At 42.2% G+C, this 16,011-nt stretch overlaps 1 protein-coding gene and 1 pseudogene across 1 annotated transcript; both read right to left on the reverse strand.

Moving 5' to 3' along the window:
• Positions 1 to 187: 187 nt before the first annotated feature.
• spp2 (secreted phosphoprotein 2) lies at positions 188 to 10,813 on the reverse strand. Its single transcript, NM_001123551.1, has 6 exons — positions 10,753 to 10,813; positions 8,624 to 8,751; positions 6,073 to 6,195; positions 5,123 to 5,230; positions 732 to 783; positions 188 to 563 (listed from the first exon to the last, which is right to left on the reverse strand). Exons 1-6 carry the CDS (start codon positions 10,805 to 10,807, stop codon positions 439 to 441), a joined length of 591 nt encoding a protein of 196 aa, NP_001117023.1. The 5' UTR covers positions 10,808 to 10,813; the 3' UTR covers positions 188 to 438.
• Positions 10,814 to 11,297: 484 nt separating this feature from the next.
• On the reverse strand, positions 11,298 to 15,067 carry LOC106575141 (GDP-Man:Man(3)GlcNAc(2)-PP-Dol alpha-1,2-mannosyltransferase-like; annotated as a pseudogene).
• Positions 15,068 to 16,011: the final 944 nt, after the last annotated feature.

Raw genomic sequence — 16,011 nt, forward strand, 5'->3', positions numbered from 1 at the left:
GATGGAATGTAGTTCTGGGTTCAGTGTTGATGGGCTTTGAATGCCCTCTTGTGGTCTCCACATGTCTTGCATACACAGGATCACCCTGCATGCGTCTTTCAATCACGATGGATAGTGGCTCATTCATAGAAATTATCGCTTGTATGTCCCACTTAAAAAAACATGAAAATGAATGATGACACATTCAGACAAGAGTAATCAATTTAATTGGAAATGATCTCTTAGGTTCCAGTGCCACCATCAGAACCTCCCTGCTTTCCAACGAGTACTGTCAGGGCCTGATCAGGAGAATGTCACGTTCAGATAGGAATGTATGGTGTAGAACAGATATGGTTGTCATTCAGAATTGTACTGTATAGAGCTGACAATTCCCTATTCTATCTGCAACACTCGGAACGTTTCACATTATTGAATACACTCCGGGTGTGTCGTGACGAGTCACTCCAGGTGGTTGCCGAAGCTGTCGCCCCTTGGGATCGGTTGAGGCTCCACTTCTTGTCTGGAGAAAGAGTGGCTGGGAAAGCGAGTGGCCTCGGAGAAGCCTGGCACAGGCAGGACAGGGCCTGCAGCAATACATTATTTTGGTTAGCACAGTGATTATTTTGTGTGTTCTATACTTTGTCAACTGAAGCAGATTTGCTTTAGCCTGGTCCCTAGATCTGTTTGTGCCAACTGACCAAAGGAGATAAAGACTGCAATAACAGATCTGGGAATAGGCTAGGTTTGCTTACCCCTGTTCCCAAATGGTTGCACGTTCAACTGCTGCCTCTTCCTCGTGAAGTTCTGTTGAAAGAGAATCTGGATTTAGTTATTTTTCTGTATGGCTTTGTTTATACCTGGTGCTAACATGGATCCTTTGTCCTGATTTTGCCCACATTTCAAGAAATGTCTACACATAGCCCGCGTTAACATATGTAGCTTAAGAAACAAGGTTCATGAAATTAATAACTTGCTAGTAACAGATGATTCATATTCTGACTCTCTGAAACTCAGACAATACATTTGAGGCTTCCCTGTGGCTCAGTTGGTAGAGCATGGTGTTTGCAACGCCAGCATGGTGTGTGCAACGCCAGGGTTGTGGGTTCGATTCCCACAGGGGGCCAGTACAAATAAATAAATAAATGCATGAAATGTATGCATTCACTACTGTAAGTCGCTCTGGATAAGAGCATCTGCTAAATGACTAAAAATGTAAATGTATACAGGGGTAGCAATACAAGGTTATAACAAAAAATGACATGCCAGTGTTGCTGTTTATATTCAGAACCACATTCCTGTACAGATTTGAGAGGATCTCATGTTAAATACTGTTGAAGTAATATGGCTATAGCTTCATCTGCCTCACCTAAAGCCCATTCTGGTGGGAAGCTGCTATAGACCACCCAGTGCTAACAGTCAGTATCTGGATAACATGTGAAATGCTTGATAATGTATGTGATAAACAGAGGTATATTTTCTGGGTGAATATTGACTGGCTTTCATCAAGCTGCACACTCAAGAAAAAGCTGCAACCTGGTTATCAGTCAACCTACAAGGGTAGTTACAAACAGCACAGGAATGAAATTATCAACATGTATTGATCACATATATTTACTAATGCTGCAGAAGTGTGCTTGAAAGCAGTATCCAGATCATCGGATGTAGTGATCCCAATATAGTAGCCATATCTAGGAAAACCAAAGTTCCAAAGGCTGGGAATAATATAGTGTATAAGAGGTCATAGAATAAGTTTTGTAGTGATTCCTGTTAATGTAAAGAATATTTGTCTGTGGTGTGTAATGAGGAGCAAGTGTTGCACTTGACACATTTATGGAATTGCTTATCCCAGTTACTAATAAGCATGCACCCATTAAGAAAATGACTAAAAACTTAAATCCATGGGGACTGATGAGGACTTGAAAAATGGTACGGTTGAGAGGGATGAGGCAAAAGGAATGGCTGCACAACCAATTAGCAGACATACTGCAAATTGAGAAATCATGTGACTAAACTGAATAAAAACAACAATCTACACTATGAAACAAAGCTAAAATGACAAAGAATGATAGTAAAAAGCTTTGGAGCACCAATGAAATTGTGAAAAAATGCAAACTCAGCTCCATTCATTGAATCAGATGACTCATTCATCACAAAACCGACTGATATTGCCAACAACTTTATTTTTTCATTGGCAAGATGACACTACATACAGTGTATCTGACCAAATTATGAAAGACAAGAATTGTAATTTTTAAGTCTGTAAAGTGAGTGTGGAAGAGGTGAAAAAAATTGTTGCCCATCAATAACAAGACACCGTGGTCTGACAACTTGGATGGAAAATTACTAAGGATAATAGCGGACGATATTGCCACTGATTTGCCATATGTTCAATTTAAGCCTACTAGAAAGTGTGTGCCCTCAGGCCTGGAGGGAAGTCATTCTGCTACCTAAGAATAGTAAAGCCCCCTTTACTGGCTCAAATCGCCGACCAATCAGCCTGTTACCAACCCTTAGTAAAGTTTAGAAAAATATTGTGTTTGACCAGATACAAATGACAGCACGCTATTAGGGAAGGACATTAAACAAGCACAGCACTTATAAAAATATTGTGGGGTCTATTTTATTAGACTTCAGTGTGCCTTTTAACATTATCGATCATAGTCTGCTGCTGGAAAAACATATGTGTTATGTACACCCCCTGCTATATTGTGGATAAAGAGTTACCTGTAACAGAACAGAGAGGGTGTTCTTTAATGGACACCTCTCTAACATAATCCAGGTAGAATCAGGAATTCCCCAGGGCGGCTGTCTAGGCCCCTTACTTTTTTCAATCTTTACTAACCACATGCCAAAAGCCAGTGTGTATGTGGATGACAACACTATACACATCAGCTACTGAAATGACTGCAACACTTAACATAAAGCTGCAGTTAGTTTCAGAACGGGTGTCAAGGAATAAATTAGTCCTAAATATTTCAAAAACTAAAAGCATTGTATTTGGGGCAAATCATTCACTAAACCTCAACTAAATCTTGTAATACATGTGGAAATTGAGCAAGTTGAGGTGACTAAACTGCTTGGAGTACCCTGGATTGTAAACTGTTATGGTCAAAACATATTGATACAACAGTAGCTAAGATGGGGAGAAGTCTGTCCATAATAAAGCGCTACTCTACCTTAACAGCACTATCAACAAGTCAGGTCCTACAGGCTCTAGTTTTGTCGCACCTGGACTACTGTTCAGTCGTGTGATCAGGTGCCACAAAGAGGTACTTAGGAAAATTGAAATTGGCTCAGAACAGGGCAGCATAGCTGGCCCTTGGATGTACACAGAGAGAAAACATGAATAATATGCATGTCAATCTCTCCTGGCCAAAGTGGAGGAGAGATTGACTTCATCACTACTTCTATTTGTGAGCGGTATTGACATGTTGAAAGCACCAAGCTGTTTGTTTAAACGACTAGCACACAGCTCTGACACCCATGCATACCCCACAAGACATGCCACCAAATGTCTCTTCAGAACAGACTATGGGAGGTGCACAGTACTACATGGAACTCTATTCCACATCAGGTAACTGACGGAAGCAGTAGAAACAGATTTAAATAACAAAAATACAACTTATGGAACAGCGGGGACTGTATTGTAATGTTTAATATGTATAACTGCCTTAATTTTGCCAGACCCCAGGAAGAGTAGCTGCTGCCTTGGCAGCAGCTAATGGGGATCCATAAATACAAATATATGCTATTAAAACGTCTTATCCGTCTACTGTGTCTGCATTGTGACCAGATATCCTGGTCCCTTTATGCTAACTATTTCACAGCTATTCTTAAAAATTGATATAATTGTAAGACATGTAATTAGTCAATGGTGGCACCTGTCAATGATTTTAGAGGGTGGAATAATGACTTAAATGGTTTCTCTGTCAAGTTCTGTCTACACTTGTAAGATATCCAGACACAATGCGTGTGACTACCTCTGGAGGTAGGCAGGATGATCTAATCAATCAGATCACAATGTGTCTTGATTGTCTACACCTGTCAAAAAATGTGGACAAGATCAGGGCAAATAACTCAAGTTAGAACCAGGTATAAACGGTTGATGATCAATCCCAAACGGAACCTTAGCCTCTAATGTCCATCTGAAAGGATTGGATAGATATCAGATAAATGGTATTAACTAAACCTTACCCTCTGATAGGCTAGGTGGAATTGTTGTCATATCACTTGTACCTATCAAATCCTTAAAGATCTACACGAGTGCCTTTAGGCCCTAAAAGGGGTTGATTTTGGGATTGGGCATCAGTTAGGGCGTTTTTACACTTGGTCCCTTTCAGCAAATCTTTGGGAACTCAGTCCGGTTTGCTTAAATTGTTGTGCAGTGTGAATGCTTCAAAGGAACTCAGACCCCGCGAAACAAACCGAACTGAGACCACCTCGAGAGGTGGTTAACTTTCTTTGTGAACTGGAAGCTCTCCAGGTTGACATATCATTATTTCCACACCAAGCACTATAAGCTTCTGCAAAACAGTTTCCCCTGCCATAGCCCCTCACTTTAGTGCCACAAACTAAAAAAATATTATGTGCAGGTTTGGTGGTACAATTGAGTATAACATTTTCAATTAAAGCATTAAGAATTTGTTCTTAACTGACTTGCCTAGTTAAATAAAGGTTAAATAAAAAAACAATTTATCTGCAGTTATTGTTCTGCCATTAGCCTGTTACCAGTAATTTTTACATTTTGATTATAATTAGTATGTCTTATTTTGTAACTAAATGCAAACTACATTATTAGCTTCCAAAATGTATGTAGGGACACCCCTAGCTGTCTGATAACAGGTTCGGATGGTATGGCTTGTATTTACCCACAGTGCATTGAGTAAATGTTGGAGGGAAAAAATCTTGGTTATTTTCTAAGCATAGCAATTTGAATGCAAAGAGGACTCAGACCACAAAAAAGTTGAAGTGAACTGGTAAGAGAGCTGAGACCTCATTCAAATCCAAGGGCAGTGTGAATACAAGTTACTTTTCTTTAAAGAAGAGTGAGATTAGTTATTTTAAAGAGGAAATCATGTGAAAACACCCTTATAGTCTCTTCATCAATTGGGCATCCCCCCCTCTCTGTCCTTCCCTCTCTCACCTCTTCACTACTGGACTCGGAGCTGGAGCTGTCCTGACCACAGTTCAGGGACACAACCTGAGTGAACTCTGCAGTGACGCGAACACGTGCGGTGCAGGAGGCGGCAGGCTGGGAGACAGGGAACAAGGGAGGAAAGGAGGATTAGTGGCAGTTAAGAGAGAAGAAAATGGGCATACAATAAAGCACCTTGATCAGTATGCTAGTACAGTATGAATGCACAATGAAGGCTTCTCTATCTTCAGCGGTTTATAACAGGCACCAGTCCTGTTGGAATGTTCAGGGCAGACAAACTAATTTGGTGACATTCTGTTCTCCCCTGTCTGTCACAGCAAACACAGCATCCCATGCCAAAATCAACAGTGTGTGGAGTCTGTCAACAGTAGAGAATGTCCTAAAAACCATCAGTATATAGATGAACCCCACAAACCCTTTAGTGGACTATCACAGTAATCTATGTCCAGGAACAAACACAAACAATTTGCTCATATTGTCATCCGGTACTGATGTAAAATACAGCTACTGCAGTTTATGTAGGTATTTTTCCTGTTCATCTGGTCCTAGATTTAGAAAATATTACATTTGTGGGTCAAGAAAATAATTTGCTAAAGAGATGTGGACATGTATTTATCAGTCCCAATCCTTTGTCAGCTGCGTATTGGGGAGGAATTATTTATTGCACTGTGTCGGTGTATTTCAGTCTCAAAGTAGTGTACAGAGTAGAGTGCTGATCAGGTCCTCCCTGTCCATAGTGTATTTTTATTAATTATGATCTAAAAGGGAAAACTGATCCTAGATCATCACCCTTACTCTGAAATGCTTGATACATACAGCCCCTGATCTATTTCTTGCACTGATTTCATAGGCAGCCCAATTCTGATATTTTTTTCACTAATTGGTCTTTTGACAAATCAGAACTTTTCTTTGGCCAATAATCGAGGATCGGGTCTCACCACAAAGAAGCCCACTCTGAAAGCACATCTCTGTGGGTCTTCTCCAGAGCTCTTCAGACAGTCGGTCTCCTTGATCCCAAAGTTCATTATCAGGTCATAAGTGTTCAATCCCAAAGGAACAACCTGGAAGAGAAGATACATTAAGATCTATGTGATGACGTGTATGCACAAAACAACAACAAAAAAAGTCATGTAACGACCCCTACCTAGGTATGCTGCTACTATCTTCCCCAAGTGAGCTGAGGTTAGCAAGTTTGATTTGCAACATTGTTGTCAGAATTGAGATGGTGCCTGTGAGGCCATTCAGGGAGAAGTCTACACGTGAGGGAACTGGTAGGCTAGATAGACTTGTTAATGTATACGGAACAAAAATATAAACGCAAAATGCAACATTTTACTGAGTTACAGTAGGGGCAGCAGGTAGCCTAATGGTTAGAGTGTTGGGCCAGTAACCAAAAGGTTGCTAGATCGAATCCCCAAGTTGACAAGGTAAAAATCTGTCATTCTGCCCCTGAACAAGGCAGTTAACCCACTGTTCATAGGCCGTCATTGTAAATAAGAATTTAACTAGTTAAATAAAGGTTACAAAATAAAGGCAATTGAAATACATTAGGCCCTAATCTATGGATTTCAATTGACTGAGAATAGAGATATGCATATGTTGGTCTTGAATACCTTTTTTTTTTTTAAGTAGGGGTGTGGATCAGAAAAGCAGTCAGTATCTGATGTGACCACATTTTGCCTCATGCAGCGCGACACATCTCCTTCGCATAGTGTTGATCAGGCTGTTGATTGTGGCCTATGGAACGTTGTCCCACTCCTCTTCAATGGCTGTGTGAAGTTGCTGGATATTGGCAGGAACAGGAACAGGCTGTTGTACACGGCGATCCAGAGCATCCCAAACATGCTCAATGGGTTACATGTCTGCTGAGTATGCAGGGCATGGAAGAACTGGGACATTTTCAGCTTCCAGGAATTGTGTACAGATCCTTGTGAAATGTGGTTGTGCATTATCATGCTGAAACATGAAGTGATGAATGGCACAATAATGGGCCTCTGGATCTCGTCACGGTATCTCTGTGCATTCATCGATAAAATGCAATTGTGTTCATTGTCCATAGCTTATGCCTGCCCACACCACAACCACACCGCCACTATGGGGCACTCTGTTCACAACGTTGACATCAGCAAACCACTCGCACACACGACGCCATACACATGGTCCGCGGTTGTGAGGCCTCTTGGACGTACTGCCAAATTCTGTAAAATTATATTGGAGGCGGCTTATGAACATTCAATTATCTGGCAACAGCTCTGGTGGACATTCCTGCAGTCAGCATGCAGATTGCGCACTCTCAAAACTTGAGACATCTGTGACATTGTGTTGTGTGACAAAACGGCACATTTTAGAATAGCCTTTTATTGTCCCCAGCACAAGGTGAACCTGTGTATTGCTCATGCTGTTTAATCAGCTTCTTGATATGCCACACCTGTCAGGTAGATGGATTATCTTGGCAAAGGAGAAATTCTCACTAACAGAGATGTAGAGAAATAAGCTTTTTGTGCGTATGGAAAATGGAAAAACATGTGTTTATATATTTTTGTTCCTTGTAGTACTTTCCTATAGTAGGGGCTATATTCCATCTGTAAAGCTGAAACATTGCAGATTCTGCGATAGAAATGTCAAGATAATTTACGATTGAGCCGACATATGCAGCCTTTACCACTAAAGCGGGAACATTGCCTTTAAATTTCAATCACCCTGTAAAGCTGAACTTCCGCAATGTGTATTGAATAGAGCCCTAAGAGCATACATTGTCTTCAGAAAGCATTCACACCCCTTAATCTTTACCACATTATGTTGAGTTACAGCCTGAATTTAAAATGGATTCATTTGAGATTTTGTGTCACGGCCATACACACAATACCCCATAATGTCAAAGTGGAATAATGTAAAAAAAAATAATAATAATAATAAAAATACAAAAATTAAAAAAGATTGCAAATGAAAATCTAATGTTTTTTGAATGACTACCTCATCTCTGTACCCCACACATTATCTGTAAGGTCCCTCAGTCCAGCAGTGAATTTCAACCACAAAGACCAGGGACATTTTCCAATGCCTCGCAAAGAAGAGCAACCGATTGGTAGATGGGTAAAAGAAAATAAGAAACAGACATTGAATATCCCTTTGAGCATGGTGAAGTTATTCATTACACTGTGGGTGGTGTATCAATACACCCAGTCACTAAAGATACAGGCGTCCTTCTTAACTCAGTTGCTGTATTTAATATTCAATACTTTTGCAAACATTTTTAAAAACATGTTTTCACTTTGTCATCAGGTGGTGTTGTGTAGATGGTTGAGAAAATAAGAATATTTAATCAATTTTGAACTCAAGCTGTAACACAACAAAAATGTTGTTACAGCTTGAATTCAAAATGGATTTTATCACATTTAATGTGAAATAAATGGAGGGGTATAAATACATTTTGAAGGCACTGTAAATGTAGCCATTCCACTATGAGGTCAGGGGTGAGAAGACACTTACCCTTTTGATAGAGCCACGGGAGACTCGGTATAGACGAAGGCCAGCGTACAGATTGTTGACTTGGGTCATGGTCACGACGAGAGCCTTGTCTGCCGTGGACGCCAACTCTGACTGGTACAGGGGCAAGCCTGCAGAGGTCAAAGGTAAAAGAGGAGAATGAGCACTCATACAGTACATTTCACATCAGTGGTATTCGGGAGGTAATAATGTCCTGGGTCCCTCATCAGCATTGTGAATTAATGTTTTCATTTTTATTATTATTACAGTGGGGGAAAAAAGTATTTGATCCCCTGCTGATTTTGTACGTTTGGCCACTTACAAAGAAATTATCAGTCTATCATTTTAATGGTAGGTTTATTTGAACAGTGAGAGACAGAATAACAACAAAAAAATCCAGAAAAACACATGCCAAAAATGTTATAAATGGATTTGCATTTTAATGAGGGAAATAAGTATTTGACCCCTCTGCAAAACATGACTTAGTACTTGGTGGCAAAACCCTTGTTGGCAATCAGAGGTCAGACGTTTCTTGTAGTTGGCCACCAGGTTTGCAAACATCTCAGGAGGGATTTTGCCCAACTCCTCTTTGCAGATCTTCTCCAAGTCATTAAGGTTTCGAGGCTGACGTTTGGCAACTCGAACCTTCAGCTCCCTCCACAGATTTTCTATGGGATTAAGGTCTGGAGACTGGCTAGGCCACTCCAGGACCTTAATGTGCTTCTTCTTGAGCCACTCCTTTGTTGCCTTGGTCGTGTGTTTTGGGTCACTGTCATGCTGGAATACCCATCCACGACCCATTTTCAATGCCCTGGCTGAGGGAAGGATGTTCTCACCCAAGATTTGAAGGTTCCTGGGCCCCGTCCATCGTCCCTTTGATGCGGTGAAGTTGTCCTGTCCCCTTAGCAGAAAAATACCCCCAAAGCATAATGCTTCCACCTCCATGTTTGACGGTGGAGATGGTGTTCTTGGAGTCATAGGCAGCATTCCTCCTCCTCCAAACACGGCGAGTTGAGTCGATGTCAAAGAGCTCCATTTTGGTCTCATCTGACCACAACACTTTCACCAGTTGTCCTCTGAGTCATTGATGTTCATTGGCAAACTTCAGATGGGCATGTATATGTATTCTTGAGCAGGGGGACCTTGCGGGCGCTGCAGGATTTCAGTCCTTCACGGCGTAGTGTGTTACCAATTGTTTTCTTGGTGACTAGGGTCCCAGCTGCCTTGAGATCATTGACAAGATCCTCCCGTGTAGTTCTGGGCTTATTCCTCACCGTTCTCATGATCATTGCAACTCCACGAGGTGAGATCTTGCATGGAGCCCCAGGCCGAGGGATATTGACAGTTCTTTTGTGTTTCTTCCATTTGCGAATAATCGCACCAAATGTTGTCACCTTCTCACCAAGCTGCTTGGCGATGGTCTTGTAGCCCATTCCAGCCTTGTGTAGGTCTACAATCTTGTCCCTGACATCCTTGGAGAGCTCTTTGGTCTTGGCCATGGTGGAGAGTTTGGAATCTGATTGATTGATTGCTTCTGTGGACAGGTGTCTTTTTTACAGGTAACAAGCTGCGGTTAGGAGCACTCCCTTTAAGAGTGTGCTCCTAAATCTCAGCTCGTTACCTGTATAAAAGACACCTGGGAGCCAGAAATCTTTCTGATTGAGAGGGGGTCAAATACTTATTTCCCTCATTAAAATGTCAATCAATTTATAACATTTTTGACATGCGTTTTTCTGGATATTTCTCTCACTGTTCAAATAAACCTACCATTAAAATTATAGACTGATCCTTTCTTTGTCAGTGGGCAAACGTACAAAATCAGCAGGGGATCAAATACTTTTTTCCCCCCACTGTATGTATTATTAATGATTAACATAATACCTTGAACTGGGTCATGTTCATTAGGGCTCATTGTAGCAAAATGTTTTGCAACAGAAAACGAAAATAAATATGTCTTATTCCTCCCCATTTTACTCGTTTTCTTCAGTTTTGTGCCCAATAAACACGACCCTGGCTTCACTTCCTGACTGGACGCAAATGACAAATCAATTGGACTGAGACATGTGTAGAAGCACCATCAGAACCAGCTGCAAAATTGAGTTCTACACCTGAAAGGATTGTATTTCACTTACCTGAGCAGCACAAAGACTGCAGCAAGGCCACCATGAGAACACCACACCACTTCATCTTCTGTCTAGCATAAGAACAAAGCACCTCGATGATCAACTCCCCCATTCCTTAAATACAGTAGGATCAGACTCTACCCTGCCCTCTCCCTCCTGTCCCCTCCTCCTTGCCACAGCACTGACTGACCTTAGTTCTTTGGGTTTATTTCAATGCTAACAGTATTGACCTACAGGCTGAAATCTCATTACTTTGAAGTGGTCTTCTTCCTGGAACTAAACTTGCCACATGTTCATTTACCTTTCAGTAATTTAGCAGACGCACGTACAATCTTACAAATCAGTGCAAACAACTACATATCACAATAATTGCAAGTAAAACCTTCAGAATAGCCGCCATAAGCGAAGGCAGTGCTAGCAAAAACAGACAAGTTTGCTTGCAAGAAGCAGACCGGTACAACAGTTGTTTTCTGATTGTCCTATTCATGCTTTTACATGGTGAAAATAGGGCAAAATGTCCTTTTCCAGGGAATCATTCAAGCTGAAACACTGACTGTCATCCACATGTTTATTGTGCTCAAATGCTTGTTGATCATTTATCATTGCACTAAAGATCACAAAAAAATGTATTTTATAAATGTTTTAATCTAAAGAAAACATATACTTCCTACTTAGGATACAAAACGGTATTTCTAGTTATTTTAAATGTTAAGTAACAATATAATTATTACAGCAGTCATCATCAGGATCGTGAAGTTAGTCTCTACAGGATCGCCCCCTATCCTCTCTCTCAATGATGTCAGAGATCAGAGTTTGGTCATCATCAAAAAGTCAGTCAGACACTGCTGGCATTCCAGGTTGTCTTTTTTGTAGTCACACTACACAAGAGATCAGATCTCACAATGCCTAGAGAAGTGTTTCACATCCCACGAACCACATTAATACTGTATGTAGCCTAGCGGTTAGGAGCGTTGGGCAGTAACTGAGACATCGCTGGTTCAAATCCTGAGCCAACTAGGTGAAAAATATGTCGATGTGCCCGTGAGCAAGGCAATTGTTCCTGGGTCGCCGTCAATAATGGCTGATCCTTGACTATGTGGGATATGAAAAATAAACCATTTCCAATTCACACAGGCACATGTAAACACCCATCTTATTTGAACAATCTTCTGAGATTTGTAGTTTGACTGCAAAAAGACAACCTGGAATGCCATCAAAATCACAGCTGTGTCCAGTCCTCGCTAGACATGCACTAATCTAGTCTACCAGCCGGCTCTCTGTATGCGTTAACAATCTAGACTGGCAACTTGAAGGTTAGACGAACACTAAAAATGTTATGCCTCAAGTACAAATGCATTGGGAAAAAATGGAATGGGTCTAGAAAACATAAATACTAAACATATAGTAAGACCCTCTAGAAAGAGTGTGGACACCTGGACTGACATGTCAATAAATACATCTCTAGTTTAAGTCGACATATTTCTTGTGCACTTTAACACAAACGGTATCCTATGTCAACTAAATTAATGGCTAGTATGCCAAAATGTGCCAAGGCAGTACAAGCATGAGTTTTAGTCCCTCAACCACACACACACACACACACACACACACCCATGAGCCTGTGACACACACATACACTTCCACCCACAGACACTCCCCCACCCATACCCCTCATCGCTCCAGTGTCCACATGACAGGCTCCATGGTGGCCAGGAAGCAGGCCTCAAACTCCTGGTCGGAGAAGCAGGTGACCGAGAGGCGGGCATTGCGTTGGATCTCCAGGCGGGCCGAGGGTGACAGGGTCAGGATCCGCTCAATGGTGTCTGCATAGCCATCCTCATCCTCGGCCAGGAAGCCCGTCTCGCCGCCCTCATAGGGCACCACAATGTCCAGCCTGGGGCCTCCAGACCTGTGGGCCAGGATGACGGTCCCAGCCGCCATGCACTCCACCACCCCTGAGAACAGAGGAGAACAGAGGGTACAGGGTAAGTGCTGGCTGTAAAGTTAGGTAGACACATTACTGGACGTATAATTGCATTACCTAAGACTGCATTTATATTGAACATTGAAAGATGAAAGTAGACAAGCTTTTTAGTATCCACAGCCACCTGGCTAGCAACCTAGCCATTTTGAGAAACTTGCTATGTGCAGTAAAAATCCCTGTATGCATTCATCTTTCATTTATAAAGACGAGGATGTTAGCAATCAAACAAGGTCTTTGCATTGGTGACTAACAAAAGCATATTGTAACAGAACAATGTACTACAATTTCAGAATGGGCTGTTGAATAGAGTGTATGAGGACTCCATTCAGTACAGGATTATACAGCACTAAAAGTTGGGTATGTAGAGAGAAAATGAGCGCTATGCATTGGAATAATAGTCACTCCAGGTGTTTTTAATAATATAAATATAATGACAGCAGTATAGAATCATAGTAATTCTATTTCTGTTTTTACCTATCCTGAAGTGTTTGTTCCACATGGTGTGCAGTCCCACCATAGCTTCCCCCAACTCCCTCTTCAGCTGCACACAAACAGCACGTTGAGTTTAAACTCCACCCTGTCCGCCACGCCCAGCTCCGGGCACAGCCCTCTCAGCATCAACACCCTATCCTCATCCTCTTGGTTCCGGCATCCACCAATCAGCACCAACCTCAGCGACTCCCTTCCTCCCGGCCACGCAACTAGCCCCGTCTCTTTCTTCTGCAGCACTTTCCGGAAGGCGCGAATCTGAAGCCGATGGCACTTCCGGTCCGAGTCCTCGTCCAATGGGAGCTGGAGGAAGGCGTGGGTGTCTCAGGGCAGGTAGACTAAGCAGGTGCGGTTGTTCGCTCGCCACAGGGTCAGGATGTGGTTCAGGGTCCAGCTGGAGTTGACCATGACTACGTCGCTGCAGGAGCCGGCCAGACCTTAGAGCAGCGCCAACAGGCAGTATTAGACAACCTTGACCGCTCTCAGGAACAGGTTGTTGGAGATGTAGTCTGCGTTGTTGAACCTAGAAACATAGGGCGCGGTTGGTTGGGGAATGGTAAAAGATAACATGATAGGATCAGGTGAGGTGAAAGGAAGCATGCACAACAAGAGGAAGTCATGCATTGATGTCAATGATAACGTGGACCTAAGTTACAACATGAACACTGATTGATATAGGATTGATGACATTTATAACAACGACAGCAGTGCAAAGTGTTAGTTAGTGCTTGTAAGTCTCCAGAGAATTCCCAAATCCCATATTCCCCTTAGCCTGATTTGATCCTGATCTTAGCCTAGTCCAGATCTGTAGGTGACTTTTCAGCCAACTTCTCTGACTAACATGGTCATGCCTTGTAGTCAGAGTGTGAAATTGACAATAATAGGCAGAGAGGCATTGACTAAAGCACATTCAGATATGGACCTGGCTATATTCCCCTAGTTAGACTGTGTCTCGGAGGCCGGGGGTCTGTAGTGGGAAACAGGGTTCTGAGACGATTACCTACCTGGGGTTCCTCTCGCGCACCACCGACAGCATGTCTGTGCTGATGGTGGGGTAGCGCACGTAGCTAGCCACGTGACAACCCCCTAGGTATTTAAACACAGGCAGAGTGAAGGCGTAACCCATGGAGTCGATGTAGACATCTGGGACAAACTCCGTAAGGGCTTCCCAACCAAGGAAGATTGAGCCTACACTCTGACCAATCAGAGTGAAGTGGGGGAAGAGGCTGGCCTCAACCAATAGGCGGTGTTTGAGGAAGACAAACTGGACGGGTCGAGGTAAAAGGATGTTGAAGCACCGCCAGGCGCCATCAAGAATCTGCTGATCCGTCACACCCTGGTCACCATGAAGTTGACATCTTGGTACCTGGGACATGGAGAAGACCATATCTATTATTGCATACAGTAGCAAACCCTTTTGCAATGGATAACGTTTTGCAACAAAAACAATAGTTTATTGGACAAGTTCAGGTAGTCCCTCCCAGTTGGTAGTACTTCCCTGCCATGTGGGTCTATTTGCATCCATTTGGTTCCTAGTGAATATGACCCAGGTGGGTGAATTAATGTGGAAGACTGGGAGATGTTCATTAGGGCCCATAACAGAAAATGTTACGCAAAGGGGAAACTAAAATGGGCGTTCCAATCCGTTTTCTTCTCTTTGGTGCCTAATGAACACGGCAACGAATTACTGTTGGATATGGGTTTTTTCATACTGTGTCAACATTCTAATCAACATAATGCTTGACAAATGGGTAGCAAGCTGAGATTCGGTAGATAAACCACCAAAGTAACTTCTTCATGCTGAATGCACTGAGCAATCTGTAGTAAGATCCTATGGCTAGGAGTATTATAATTAAGCAATAAGGCCCAAAGGGTGTGGTATATGGCCAGAGCCATATATGAGCTATAGCAGCTCTATTCATGACATTTCTACCTGCAACGTTACTACTGAACAAGGCCCAGGAACCCTGTCAAACGGATTATCTATACTACAAGCTAGCTTTCGAAAAACCTTCTCTGTACGTAGGGGTTTTCAGCGGTTACATTCGCCCACCATTGGCTCCATGGGAACTACAATACCGACGCTGTGTTTTAACATTAAAAACGTAAACGATCATGGCTTTCGAAACATATGCGGACATACCCAATTGAGGATAGGTATATTTCTCCCGGACGATCGTTGTGGCTTGCGGCACGGTTATGGAAACATAAGGAACGTATCTTTCATATCAGAGAAATAATTTTCAATAAAGAAAATGGTTAAATTACTACACATCTAGATAGTGTTAGGGTTCCCACACGGCCATCTCTCTATGCTACGTTGCCTGAAGACAGGCTGAAGAAATAGGCGGCCATCTGGTTGTCACTTACCACAAAGTCAAAATTGGCTATTGTAAAAATTCATGAAAATAAAAATGTGCTTTTTGTTCTTAATTAGGGTTAGGCATGAGGTTAGGTTTAGAAGATAAATTGTAGAAATAGGCAGGGTTTATGACTCCACTAGTGATGACCTGGCTACCTGTGCTAATTAGGTAGCTATCTTTAGCATGCTCTGAACACCTGTGTGTTAGCGTAACTGGGTAATGGGTGTAGTTATTCATCAACTGGAGGCACACACAGCTTATGGGTGTGTAAAACTATTACAGTAACTGTATTTTTCGATGACATGAAAGATAAGGGGTGGCATATCAGCCTGTTTCAAATGATTGACGTTTATAAACGTTAAGACAGCCAAAAACCGTGCGTGGACGAAGCTAGGCGCTGGAAACCCTACGCCACACACAATAAGCGTCTGA

Source organism: Salmo salar, chromosome ssa17, assembly GCF_905237065.1.
Source record: "Salmo salar chromosome ssa17, Ssal_v3.1, whole genome shotgun sequence".
Classification (NCBI taxonomy): Eukaryota; Metazoa; Chordata; class Actinopteri; order Salmoniformes; family Salmonidae; genus Salmo; species Salmo salar.

Coding starts and splice junctions, on each gene's coding strand:
- spp2 (NM_001123551.1), bottom strand. CDS start 10,807: ATGAAGTGGTGTGGTGTTCTCATGGTGGCCTTGCTGCAGTCTTTGTGC. Junction 5,231..6,072: donor TCAGAGTGGGCTTCTTTGTG/GTGAGACCCGAT, acceptor CCTGTCTCCCAG/CCTGCCGCCTCCTGCACCGC. Junction 564..731: donor GCAACCATTTGGGAACAGGG/GTAAGCAAACCT, acceptor GTATTGCTGCAG/GCCCTGTCCTGCCTGTGCCA.